This window comes from Neofelis nebulosa, chromosome 17, assembly GCF_028018385.1.
Source record: "Neofelis nebulosa isolate mNeoNeb1 chromosome 17, mNeoNeb1.pri, whole genome shotgun sequence".
NCBI lineage: Eukaryota > Metazoa > Chordata > Mammalia > Carnivora > Felidae > Neofelis > Neofelis nebulosa.
The window spans coordinates 26820565-26834648 of record NC_080798.1 but is presented as its reverse complement, the minus strand read 5'-3'; the positions used below and the strand labels follow the sequence as shown (position 1 = coordinate 26834648).

General features: G+C 36.9%; 1 protein-coding gene across 1 annotated transcript in view; it reads right to left on the bottom strand.

Annotated features, from left to right (window-relative positions):
- Positions 1 to 14084, bottom strand: part of LONP2 (lon peptidase 2, peroxisomal) — a 104184-nt gene that overhangs the window by 67463 nt on the left and 22637 nt on the right. Inside the window, exons 7-8 of the mRNA XM_058706807.1 lie at positions 11790 to 12048; positions 2811 to 2952 (exon numbers count right to left, since the gene is read on the bottom strand). Coding sequence (XP_058562790.1) covers positions 2811 to 2952; positions 11790 to 12048 — 401 coding nt within the window. The remainder of the gene's footprint in view (positions 1 to 2810; positions 2953 to 11789; positions 12049 to 14084) is intronic.

Below are 14084 nucleotides of genomic sequence, written 5' to 3'. Positions count from 1 at the left end.
CAGAGCATGAACGGGGGAGGGGCAGAGAGAGAGGGAGACACAGAATCGGAAGCAGGCTCCAGGCTCTGAGCCATCAGCCCAGAGCCGACGGGGCTCAAGCCATCAGCCCAGAGCCCGACGGGGCCCAGAGCCCAGAGCCGTGGGGCTCGAACTCACGGACCGTGAGATCGTGACCTGAGCTGAAGTCGGCCGCTTAACCGACTGAGCCACCCAGGCGCCCCAATAATGTTCACTATTTTATTGTTCGTAGTACTAATGGGTAAACCAGTCATTGAGTCAGAACTGTTCTACAATAAAAATAGGCAAAACCAAACCAAGTGAAACTCTTATCTCCAACTTCTGTGGCTTTTAAATATGGCAACTGTACTTTTTATGGTCCAAACAGGACCCACTTCTGAGACCAGAAGAGAGTGCAATTGATAACTAGGCATAAAACGGGATTGTCCCAGGCAAACCAGAATGTATAGTCTCCCTGCTTACAAGAAACATCTCCCAGGGTCATCCTGTTCTAAGAAGATTACAAAAACAAAAACCAAAAAAGGAAACAGGAAGCCAGAAGGAATTCAAAGCAAGGAAATAAACAAAAAAACCAAACTCACAAAGTAAGTTTTTCCTCAATTCTACAAATCAGTTCGAATAGTAATATTTTACTTAAACCAGGGTAAGGACTGGGGGAGCAGAGGTAGTAAACTAAGGAGGACTGGTTAAATTACATTTATGAAGCAGTCAGGTCCCAGATCCCTTCCCCCATCCCAGGAAAACCTGGAAGTTTATTTTCTTAAGAACATAAAACAGCTGTTCCCTGCCCAGGTGACCCTGGGCACAGCTGAGCGGAGTATGTACTCTATTGAAAATAACAGTTTAGGTGAATGCATACATCCAGGATGCTGAATGCAGTGACAGTCCCCACTTTCTCCCCACTGCTTATTTCCCAGGAAGCTGGCAGCCAAGCCTTAATTCTAAAGGCAAGAGACTTAGGGAGCCCTCTCTGAGAAATTCGACCTAAAGTTACTGACATAAGAGATTCTTCAACCAAATGGCCCAGCCGACCCTATTGTGAAACTCAGTCAATAAACCGTCCTCAGATTCCAATCAGCATTCTGTTCCTCACTACTAAATACAAACAAACACAAATTGCCAGACATCTAACAGAAGACTCTAATATAAAAGACAGAGACCAAAAAACAAAACAAAACAAAACAACATATATAACAAATAGATAAAAGCGGCTTATAGAAAAGGAAAAAGAAAAAAATCTAGTAGGGTATTTCTCACAGAGATAAGAGGACATATTACATCCATGTAATGAGAGCAAGATACTATAAAAAGAACAAGCAGAGAAGTTAAGAAAAAGATCTTTGAAATAATAACCTCATAGAAGGATTACTAGATAAAGCTAAGAAAGTCTTCATAAAAAAATACAGCAAAAAACAAAAAAGATGACTAACAGAAAAGATAAGAAGATTAAAGATCTCAAATCCAATTGATAGGTGTTCCCCCCAAAAAATGAAGAAAAAAATCATCAAGAGAATTCAAGAAAATTTTACAGAAATAAAGGACAGGATTTTCCAATTCAAAGAATCTTCAAAGCATCAGCAAAAATGGAGAAAAAGAGACTGATGCCAAGGCAGATTACTGTAAAATTTCAGAAAAATGGGATAAAAAGTAGATCTTAAAAATTTTCAGAGTAAAACAAGTCACAAAAGACAAGACCAGAAGGCTTTGGTCTTATCAACTGCAACACAGGAAACTGGAATACAATGGAGAAATGTCTTCAAAATATTGCAGGAAAATTATGTCTAACTAGAATGCAAACTACCAATCAAGGATGAGGGAAACATATTTTCAGATATACAAAGTCTAAAAACATCTCCCACCCATGCAAGCTTTCTCAGGAAACTTCTGGGAAATTAACACCAAGAAAGTGAGAGAATAAAGCAAGAAAGCAGAAGGCATGGAATATAGGAAACAAGAAATTCAACATGGTGGGAAGTGAAGGGCGATCTGAACAAGACAGCTAGGTTCCAGATGTGGACAACGACTAGCTCAGACTGGAGGAGTGAAGAAGATAAAACAGACATAACACTTGGAAAGTGTCTCCAAGTCTTGAAAGGAGACTTAACACAACTGCTGGAAGTAAACAGAATAAACAAGACAATTATTAACCTACAAAGATTTTTTAAAAAATGTACAGGAAAACAAAAAGGAGGGGCAGGAGAAGAAAAGTGATCAGTTTACCATTTATCACATGGCTCAGCTGTGAAAAGCACTTACATACTTGTAATAATGTTAAGTATTTGACAGTGACATAACAAAATCAGGATACAATTTAGATTGGGAGACTGGGAGTATAAAAATGATATAGTAAGGGTGGAGGGAAGAAAGCAAGAAAAACCCTCATCTCCTATAGAGGGTAATCAACAAATGATGTCAGAAACTGTATATGGTCTAATTAACTAAAAGTTAAAGAGGTCAAAGTGTAGAAGCGGAAATGGGGGATCCCCAGGGAGAAGACAACTTGCTTGCTGTGTTATGTAATAATCTTATAGAATTACTGGTCTCTAAACAAAAAGCATGTATAAAATTTAAAATATTTGGTAAAAAGAAAAAAGAAAAAAGAAATGAGAATTATTAGAAAAAGAAGAAATCTCTAAGACACTTCAATTTAGATATTAATTTGCTTTCAGATTTTAGTCCATATAACATTTTTTCCCATGACTACACCCATATCAATGTATATGCTACTGAATACAATTATCTGCTCTCAGATAACTGTGGTGATCACAGACCAGGAAGTTTCTGTATCTTACCTCAAGCAGAGCTGCTGCAGGATCACCCTGCAGACTTTTTCCTAGTTTGTCCACCTCATCTAATAGGAACACTGGATTGTTAACCCCAACAGTCTTCAAGCCATTGATTATACGACCAGGCATACTGCCAACGTAGGTACGCCTATAGAAAGCAGACAGCAAGTTAACAAGACATCAGGAGGCAAGAGGAGTATCATTTAGAAATCAAAACTCAGGCCTGGGAAAAAGTCATTTAGTTATCACAGTAACACAGCAAAGAGGTACTATATATTTAAAAAGTTCTTTGATACAACCAGGAAATTCAACATGGCGGGAAGTGAAGGGTGATCTGAACAAGACAGCTAGGTTCATTCAATTCTTGAATTGAATTCAAGATACAGCCAATGCTGGCTGTAAGTTACCCATAATACTGGAAGAATTGTAGCTCGTTTCTGCCATTTAGTGAAACTGAAAAACATTATACTTAAGCATATGATTGTGATTCTTACTTTTCAGGATTTCAAAATGTCCAAAGGAGCCTCCCACACTCCCTCAACACAAGCATCTTTTTACACATTGAAATGGTTGTCCCAGGGCTAGTGAAAACATCATCATCTTCATGAAGGAAATCAGAATTGGTTCAAATGGCCACTCAAAACGTAGACCAAAAAGAAGAAAGAAAAATTCCCAATTCTTTTATTTTCAGAAGCAATAGTCTGTAATTATAGTAAGATATGGGGTCAATAGTATGTATATCAAAATTCCATTAATTCTGGCCTTTTGAATAAAACTGTGTTCATCCTATATACACTGTTATGCCCAAGTTCAGCCAGATATTTTGTTATCCATTAAAGTATTAGAGGCTCCTTTATTATATTTGAACAAGAATCATCTACATAATTGTGACAGATGTAGAGGGTGGCATGAATAAAAACAAATATGTTTGTCAAACTGAAAAATGTGCCTTGTTTACAAAGCCAGCAAAACTTTAAGTAGCAATTTACCAATTTTAATTATAACCCTGTTGCCTAGGCCATGTGCAAAGCAGATGCTGTTTGTGAAAAGGCATAAAAGGGTGACTGCCTACAAGAAACTAATCAACGGTAAGTGTAACAGCAACAGTTATCTTATGATCTGCACAAAGCCGATTCCTGGAGCAGGCCTAAGTTTTACCACATGACTGGTATAAAGCAGGACAGAATAAATACAGTGACCTTTGAAAAGACAAGAAAGCCTTAAACTATCGTGGGAATGCCTTACATGGAGGGAGGGTGACCGAGGCCCTGGAACCAAATACAATAAACACTGTCCTGTTACAATAAGGAGTTGGCACATTCAAGATTTCAGAATGGGATACAGGAAGGACAAGACTCAAAATTAATAAAAGCCTCTCAAATTATTTCTTTAGAGAACTTATGAATTTGCCAGTATCCTGTGAATAAGTAGGTAAGGAAAATTAAAACAAAACAAAACACAAAGCCTCTAAGGGTCAATTTTACTGCATCAATGTCTTTCCTTCCCGTAATGTTTTTGACAGGTAGATTTCAAAAACAGGTACTAATGACCTAAAGTCATGGAGAGAAAAATAATATTCTAAGCAGGGACCTTTCTAAAGAAGCAGAAATATGGACACTAGTCCATAAACAACTTCTCCTAAACCTTCCATTGCTTTCCAGAGCCTACAGCATAAAGCCAAACTCCTCTGTCTGGAATTCAAGGCTCTTCACAACGCAGTCCCCACCAGCCTTCCTAACTTGCTGCCATAATGCTCTTGCATTATCCACAATTACAATCCTATTATACTCCTTATGTTTTTTAACTTTTGTTAATATGGTACCTTCCTGCCCTGAATACTCTTTCTTCCTATGTAAATCCAGGAATTCTAAAAAAACTTTTCCTGACCACGTCTCACAAAGTGATCTTTCCAATAATGCAACATCTACAGCATTTACTGGCCCTACAATTCATCTGATGCAGTTACAACTTAGTTTCTGGGTACCTCCTCTAGAGAGCCAGTGAGCACTCTGATACAGAGAGTGGGTCTTATTACAGAGTAGATCCCCTGGATATAGAGCTATCAGACTGTTCCCTAAACAGAAGCTTGTTTTTCCTATTTATTTGATGACATCAGGTCAACCATGCCAGCACCCGAAGTATCACCACTGTGAAGGCCATACAAGTCTTTGAATACTGCTTTGAACTAATAACTTGATCTAAGTCTCAGTTTCCTCATCTGGAAAATGGACATAGTAACTGCCAACCTCATAGATTATATGATTATGAAAGCATAACAGGTAAAGCACACAGTGTAGTGCCTGGCACACAGTAAGCTTTCAAAAGATGTTCATTGTTGTTCACATCTTTCATAGCACCAAGCATACTCAATCCCCTTAGTGTTCCTCAATCACAGGTGACGACATCCCCCGAATACGTAACACTAGTCTATAGGTCAAACAAAGAAGAGAACCATTACAGAGGGCCGATCAGCTGTGGAAAATATCTATAATGTGCTACATCCTTTACCAGAAGGTATGATAGCATGCAATTCACTGACTAAAGATACAGAATATACTTTGAATAAACCTCTGGAATATGAATCAGATGGTGGAAAGTGCAGCAATACACAAAATAAAAATGTTCTCTTTCAACATCACCCAATATAAATCACTACTTTTTTTTTTTTTTTACAATTTTTTGTTATTTATTTATTTTTGAGAGAGAGAGAGAGAGAGAGAGAGAGAGAGAGAGAGAGAACATGAGTGAGCAAGGGACACAGAGAGAGGGAGAGAGAGAGAGAGAATCCCAAGCAGGCTCCACATTATTAGTGCAGAGCCTGAAGCAGGGCTCAAGCTCACCTGAAACGGGGCTCAAGTTCACGAACTGTAAGATTATGACCTAAGCTGAAGTTGGATGCCTAACCGACTGAACCACCCAGGTGCCCCTATAACCACTTTTAAAAAACAAATTAGCATACCAAAATATCCTCCTGAGAAACCACATAAGTAGGAGATTAATGAAATTAATACTCTTTTACAAACTATTAACTTTTTTGAGGGCAAAATACATACTTTGCCATGTCCTTCCTCATGAAACAACATCGAGGAAGCAACATAGCACAATACAGGTAAGTTTGCAAAGAATGTATCTCTTCAATTACTTACTATTCAGCCTAAATACATGATTATGTAGAAGTTTTTTTTTTTTTTAATTGAAGTACATGAGTTAATTTTAAAAATACATGAATTATATTTTTCTTGTGATTGGTATAGGCAGTTCACAGATTTATAAGGATTAGCATATGAAATACACAAAACCAAGTATCTACATGGTTCAAAAATTTAAGTTGCAAGATCAGCATTTGTCATGTTCCAAAATATAGTCTGGTAGGAGCTCCATGGTAAATCAATTACTTTACTACTCTGTGCCTGGACATCTTCAAATCTTAAGCCAAAAGGCTGGTCAGCCTGTCACTGCCACTAACAGTTTCTAAATATCAGGAATAGGAGTGCCTGGATGGCTTGGTTGAGCATCCAACTTCAGCTCAGGTCATGATGTCAAAGCTCGTGAGTTCGAGCCCTGCGTCGGGCTCTGTGAGCCTGCTTTGGATTCTGTGTCTCTGTCTCTCTCAAAAATAAATAAACATTAAAACATTACTCACCTCTTTCCCGATACTTAAAGAAGGGGGGGAAAACAGTCATTTTACCATCACTTTTTCACACTTACTCAATTAAAGAGCTCTAATGGGTTACGATGCAAACTACTGAAGTGACATTTACAAAGAATCTGTAATATAAAAATTGTATATTGTAATATTAAGTCAAAAGAGTAGGATTAGAATTGCTTTTTAGAAACATGGCAAAAGCTGCCCATTGAAAAGTCTGGCAGGATATAAAATGTTAACAGTGATAATCTTTGTATGGTAAAAAAACAAACAAAAAAACAAAAATACATGAGAATTTTTTTCCTTTTTAAAAACTATTTCTAAATTTTCTACCAAGGGTGTATATATATATCTCTCCAACTGGGAATAATAAGCCTTAAAAGAGATCCTAATGATTTCAAAAGAAGAACAGTCTTTAATATAGCATATCTAAACAAATCAAATTATTATTCTTCCAGCAGTCGTTCCTAAATCTTTTCCTGCACTCATTTGTATGGATGCACTCACTTAAAGGACCACAAGAGTTACAAAATATAATTATGTTTTAATCTTACCTGAATTCACAAAGCATTTAGAGAGCCATGTTTGGCACTGTGCTAGACAGCATAGAGTGATAAAAAGGAGAATAAGATATGCTAAAAACCCTACTGTAAAGAGCTTATACTTGTTCCATATTTATGTCTTATCTCTACAGCAACGTACTGCATATGCCAGAGGCCTATATTATTTAATCATAAAAGAAAACAATAGACAGTAAGTGGTCAGTTTAGAGAAGAGTAAGATCATAACTGACTGCACCTATATTAATGGAGAAATCCTTGAATTGGGGCCTGAAAATGAAACAAAATTTTAAAGAGGCAAAGAAGAGCTACATGCAAATATAGGTTGTAAAGAGTATGGTGAGCAAACCATACATGTCTGGCATACTATGCTAAAAATACATTAAAGGCTTGCTGCTTTGGTTATTTTCCCCTTGTGGAGACTAACAATGAAATAGCTAATTTATTTAAAACATCACCATTTCTGGGGCGCCTGGGTGGTTCAGTCGGTTAAGCATCTGACTCTTGATTTTGGCTCAGGTCATTATCTCATGGATTTGTGAGTTGGAGCCCACACTGGGTTCCATGCTGACAGAGTGGAGCCTGCCTGGGATTCTCTCTCCCTGTCTCTTTGCCCCTCCCCTGCTCTCTCTTTTTCTCTTTCTCTGTCTCTAAATAAACTTAAAAAAAATGTTTATACATACAAAAATGTATCGATGTGGAAAGCAAAAGATTATTCTGTTCTCATCCTGTTTGAGCCAAAGATTCCTTGCAGTGATATAATTTTATTATCTGAACAAACAGCTGGCATACTACTTCCAAAGAGTTACTATCAACAATAACTTGTGATACAGCAATAAGTATATTTCACCAAGAAACAACTTATGAAAAATGATTATGGAAACATGATTTCATAAAACTTCATCCTAAAAGAAGTTGTTATATTTAATTTCTATGAACTGATTTAAATTCTTTAAAAATGTAATATTTAAAAATATTAAGTTGTAAAAACTGATAGGAACAGAGCTTCCTAAAAGTGGACAGAAAAGTCCCAATGGAGACAGACCCAAATGAGAAATGTAGAGAAGACTGAAAAGCTGCATTAATAAACCTGACTCTTCTTTCTTTAAGGCACTCAAAATTAACAGAAACAAAAACAATGCGTCAATGTAAAATCAGATCACTATTTTTCAAGTTTAAGATTTAAATGCGAATCAAGTCTTTCTTCCCATCTCTCACTTCATTACCATTGAACTCTAAAAAACACATCTTTGTTTTTTAAGATCAATTCCTAACTTACTAGCACCTTCCTTCACATAAACAGGTATTTCTAGTAAAAGGATGGAGTTCCAAGCATGGGAAAATAGAAAAAGTGAGTGACAAAATCAAGAGCACAGCAAGGAAGATAATATAAAGCAGCTCTGTTTTTCCTTGGCTATTTTAAGACTGCAGAACAGTGGTGCCTACTCAGAGGCTGAGGAAAAACAAAACTTTGCATGAACTCTAATTGTGAGCATGTGACCAGTACTTAAATGGCAAGACCTGGGTGTTTCCAAAATGCTTCAACTGTTACATGGAACCACTTGTTCCCACGAACTCCACCCCATGGTTGTGCTATTAGCTACTGTTCTTCCTCCTCTCCTATTCACCTCCAATTCATAGCTCTGAACTAAGCCCATACTCTGCTCTCAATCTCTGCTCACCTTAACCCCACTCTCCACCTACTTCCAAATGGGTTTTCAAATAAATATTTTCTCCAGGCTTTGATAATTTGGGAAGGTAAATGGGTAATAAGGCCCCAGTAGCACAAGGACAGGTTGCTGTAGTGTTTAATGAAACATCTGGTACAGTGATGGCTAGGGAGTACTTAGTAGCAGCCATAGTAGAATGATTCATAGACTAAACCACATCCCTTTTATTTGGCAATGATCACAGCCTCTGTGCATACGATACATTTCTAGAAAGCTTTATTTACACATATTTTTTTTAGGCAAATACATAACCTCATTTTACAAAAGACTCACAGTAAGTTCAGTTTTCTTAATGATAGCTACACATGTGAAAGTATACCCATTGAACAAATTTTGTATCTATCAATATCAGTAAAGACTGAAAACAGAGTTCTGCTTAAAACCAACAATGTTCACACAAAATGGTGAGAACTGTGACTTTATATACTGCCCACTAACACACATCACAGAAATACATTTTCCCACAATTCTGCTACATAAATTAAATAATAGGGGCGCCTGGGTGGCTCAGTCGGTTAAGCGTCTGACTTCAGCTCAGGTCACGATTTCGCGGTCAGTGAGTTCGAGCCCCGCGTCGGGCTCTGGGCTGATGGCCTGGAGCCTGCTTCCGGTTCTGTGTCTCCCTCTCTCTCTGCCCCTCCCCCGTTCATGCTCTGCCTCTCTCTGTCTCAAAATAAATAAACGTTAAAAAAAAAAATTAAAAAAAAAATTAAATAATAATGCTAAGAATAGGATATTTTAAGTACTATTTAAAAATCAAATTGGGGTACCTGGGTGGCTCAGTTGGTTAAGTGTCCGACTCTTGATTTCGGCTAATTCGTGGTATAGAGCTCCACATTGGGCTCAGCATGGAGCTGACAGCATGGAGCCTGCTTGGAATTCTCTCTCTCTCTCTCTCTCTCTCTCTCTCTCTCTCTCTCTCTTTCTCTTTCTGCTCCTCCCCTACTTATGCTCTCCCTCTCTCTCTCAAAAATAAATAAACTTTTAAAAAATCAGACTGAATTTTATAAAAACTCATTGAAGCTGTTAAATGTAAACTTGTCCTCCTGAGAATTTAAAAGTAAATAATATTTACAGCTATTTTTTATTGAATGCTCACTGTGTGTCAGGCACTGAGTAAGTGCTTTCTAAGCCTTACTGAATAAGCAATACTAATGTGGCAAGAAACAGGACAAATTGCCCACAGGTCATGTGCTCATGACATTAATTCCATAAATTCCTCTCTAAATTCCATCAAATGCTTACACAATACAGTGCTACAGATACTAAAAAAAAGGAAAGAAACTAAAAAAACTTTGAATGCATGAATCAAGTCACTTGAGTGGGAAATATCTCCCCAAACCTCTCTAGTTAAAATAAAAAAATTCAAGTCCTAGATTCAGTTTCTCCAAGATTGGTAGAAGGTGCCACCAATGTCTTTACAAAAGCAAACTACAGCCTCTAGTGGCACATGTGAGAATAAGCAAGTCTAGGTGACAAAAGTATTGTTCGAAATTGCCAGAAAGAATGACCCAGATCAATTCCCTGATCTAATCTGCAACCCTCATTGCTTATTTATTAAAATCTTGGAATGATTTTTCTTTAATGCATAAAAATTGTAAGTCAGAGAAAAAGAATCACTTTTCATGGAAAAGTTTCTCAAAGTGTTTTCCACCCTCGCCTAATGCCAATGATCTCGTGAATAAGACAACTGGAAAACAAGACATTATAAAAAGCATCATATTCTTTTTCCCCTACAATACAAGTTTAATCCATATTCACCAAACTGTAAATATGCATTTAAATTACCCTTGGCCATTGGCAGTTGTTCACTGCCTGCACTGGCATGCTTTTCAAAGCCTTCATTTATAATTTAGATTGCTTTAACAACTTCAAGACTGATGGTATGACCTTGAGGAGAGAAGTTTTATCTTCAGTTTAATAACTTTCTATTGGAAGTTGAGCAGATTCTTCAAAAAAAATTTGGGGAGGGGGGCACCTGGGTGGCTCAGTCGGTTAAGCGTCCAACTTTGGCTCAGATCATGATCTTGCAGTTTGTGAGTTTGAGCCCCACAATGCGCTCTGTACCAAGAGCTCGGAGCCTGGAGCCTGCTTCAGATTCTGTATCTCCCTCTTTCTCTGCCCCTCCCCTGCTTGCACTCTGTCTCTCAAAAATAAATAAAAAATTTAAAAAACTTTTTTTTTAAAATTGAGGTATCACTGATGTTAGTCTCAGGCATACAACCTTATATTCTTTTATAAGCATTCACGATTTCTACATTTTTAAATATTCTACATTTTAAATTGCATACACTATCGGTATGTATGTTTTCTCACAACTTGCAACTCTTAGGAAACCCTTAAACCTTGAAACAGAAGTTCGTGCTTTCCCAAAGCATCTTCTAATCTGAGCAACAGAGACCACAGAGAACATAAAACAATTAACGTAACATGCAAATCTGATTCTAGTAATGTCAGATAAACACAGACACAGTTCTCACAGTTTAATGTATTTTTATAGAAAGAGGGCCAAAAATGCAAGGACACATCTTAATAATTACCCTGAACTTTCTCATTATTCATATGTATACTGAAAGCCAGCCTCCTTAAAGAGTTTAAACCGCAAACATAAATTTGTTACCAAAGATTTCGTACCTTCTCCTACCTCCCCCAGCTGTTGTACTTATTTTTTAAACTCTAAGAGTTAAGGGTCATTATGAAATGCTACTGGGCCAAAGTGCATGTAAAAACACTGTAATATCTAACCATAACTAATTTATAATTGCACTCAAATGAGATTCCAGAAAAGCCGAGGCAGAGACTCACTATCCATTGTCATACAATTACCAAGGTTAGTTTGGGTATACTATTATGGTAGAGGCTCTAGGTTAGCTATAAATGTCCTACAGATGTACCATAAGTAAGTACTGTAAATATCCTTTCGATCCACGGTATTACAAATATCCCTTTGAGAAAAAAAATATATATACATATATTATGCCTTGGCTTTTGAGGGGCTCTAGTCAATTAAAACAGAGAACCAGAGATTGAACTGAGAGAAATATCTTACCTGTGTCCTCGAATGTCGGACTGATCACACACTCCTCCAAGTGCAATCCTGTGGAACTCTCGACCAAGAGTCTTGGCCACTGATCTTCCCACACTTGTTTTACCAACTCCAGGAGGGCCAACAAAGCAAAGAATGGGGCCCTTCAGGTTGTTTTTCAGCTGTCTGACAGCCAGGTATTCCAGCACTCTTTTCTTCAATTTTTCCATAGCATAGTGATCATTATCCAGAAGAATCCGGGCTGCTCGAATGTCCAGACGGTCTGTCAAATAACCCAACAGAAGCACTTTTTGAGATGCTTGAGATACTTAAAAATTTTTATTTATTTTTACAATATTTATTTATTAATTTTGAGAGAAAGAGAGCACGCACACATGCACTAGTAGGGGAGGAGCAGAGAGACAGAGAGAGAGAATCCCAAGCAGCCTCCACGCTGTCAGCACAGAACCTGACACAGAGCTCAATCTCACAAACCGGGAGCTCAGTCTCACAAACCAGGAGGTCATGACCTGAGACGAAATCAAGAGTCAGAGGTTTAACCAAACGAGCCACCCAGGCACCCAGCACATAGAATTTTTAAATGCAAGAACTCCTTTCAAGGCTGACAAGAGTCAAAATATGTTTTAGAAAATAAACATGACAAGAACAGAAGTAGATCTTTCTACATGAGTCTGCAGGGAGACCTGGCTTTTTTGCTCAAGAGAATTTAGTATCAACAGAACTAGTAAGCACTACATAATTAAAAATTCAAGGAATTAATACTCATTTAATTTTCTAGATACACATTTATATGGAGACATAATTACTACATATTCTATTTGTGCTGGCATTTGTTCCTTCTTTTTTAAAGTTTTTTTTTTTAATTAGAGAAGTAATGTATGCTCATTCTAGAAAACCCAATGAGACGAATTAAAAAAAAAAAAAAAATGAATACAGTTCCCCATAATCTCATGTCTTCAAGAGAGCATCTCTACCTTCACTTTGGTATGTATTCTTGCAGGTTGTATGTGTATGTGTGTGTATGTGTATATATGTGCTTTTCAGACCGATTTTTCAAACTGAGAGTATATGATGCCTTCAAGTTTTGTTTTTTCACTTAATATATATTACAGACACCTTTCAGTGTCAAATGTATTTTTGAGTAATACTTTAGTGGTTACATAATATTCTATTATTTAATTATCCATACTCATTTAAATAATTCCCTATTGCTAAGCATTTAGGTTATCTACAAATGTTTACAGCTATAAAACAGGCTTTGCAGTGCATCCTTGTAATTCAATCCCCACATATATCCCTAATTATTTCCTTCAACTAACCTTCTATAGACAGAAATGCTGGATCAAAAAAAAACATTAAGATGTAAAGAACTGTCACGGTCTCACTAGGAAGGTATGAATTAGGTTTGTTTCTATAGCCAAGCTTTCATCAGGTTTATTGATGTGCTTTACTACTTAAAATACTTATAGATTGAATCATTAAATACTCATGGATGCCAGCATGAATTCATCATCTGCATGACACCCAGGGGTAATACATGGCTGCATAATCATACTGATGGTGAGAGGAGAGGCTGGGAAAGAGAAAACACACACAAGCCACTTTTTCAATCCATTATTTGGAACTTGCTCTGCATTTTTCCTGCAGAGAAAAAAAAAAAAAAAAGCCTTTAATGGTGGTTTGGTTCCCAAGTTAGTCTGAAAAAACCTAGCTAAGCAGTAATATATGTATTTTAATTACAGTACTGTTGCTTTTACTTCAGGCTGAGTGATTTGGAAAGGGAAAAACAAAATTTCTTCCCCCTTTCCTAGCTTCAGACTCCAACTAACGAACACATGAATAAATGACAGGAAGTTTTCCAACTGTCAGGCACTGCTAACCCAGACTCTAAAAACCTACCACAGCAAACACAAAAGAAAACTTCAGACCAATTCCATTTTGTACAGTTCTAAATATTAAAATGCTAATAAATCAGATCTATTAAGAATAATCTACTAAGTCCCAGTGGGATTTATTTTAGTTATGCAAAAAAGTTTAACATTATGTTATCAATATATTTATTACATCACCATGCATAAGAAAAACTTTCCCTCAAAATGTCATTTTGTACCATTTTGTCACTTGTTATAATGTAACACTCACCCCTAATTAACATTTACTAGTTTAAGAACAGAATTCCATGCAATTTAGAAAAAAATGATGATACTCTGAAGGAAGTTTTTCTAAGAAACATGCCAAGTGAAGACAATTTTTAAAAGTTCCTCAAACTTTTAAGGAAGACAATTTCTATGCTATATA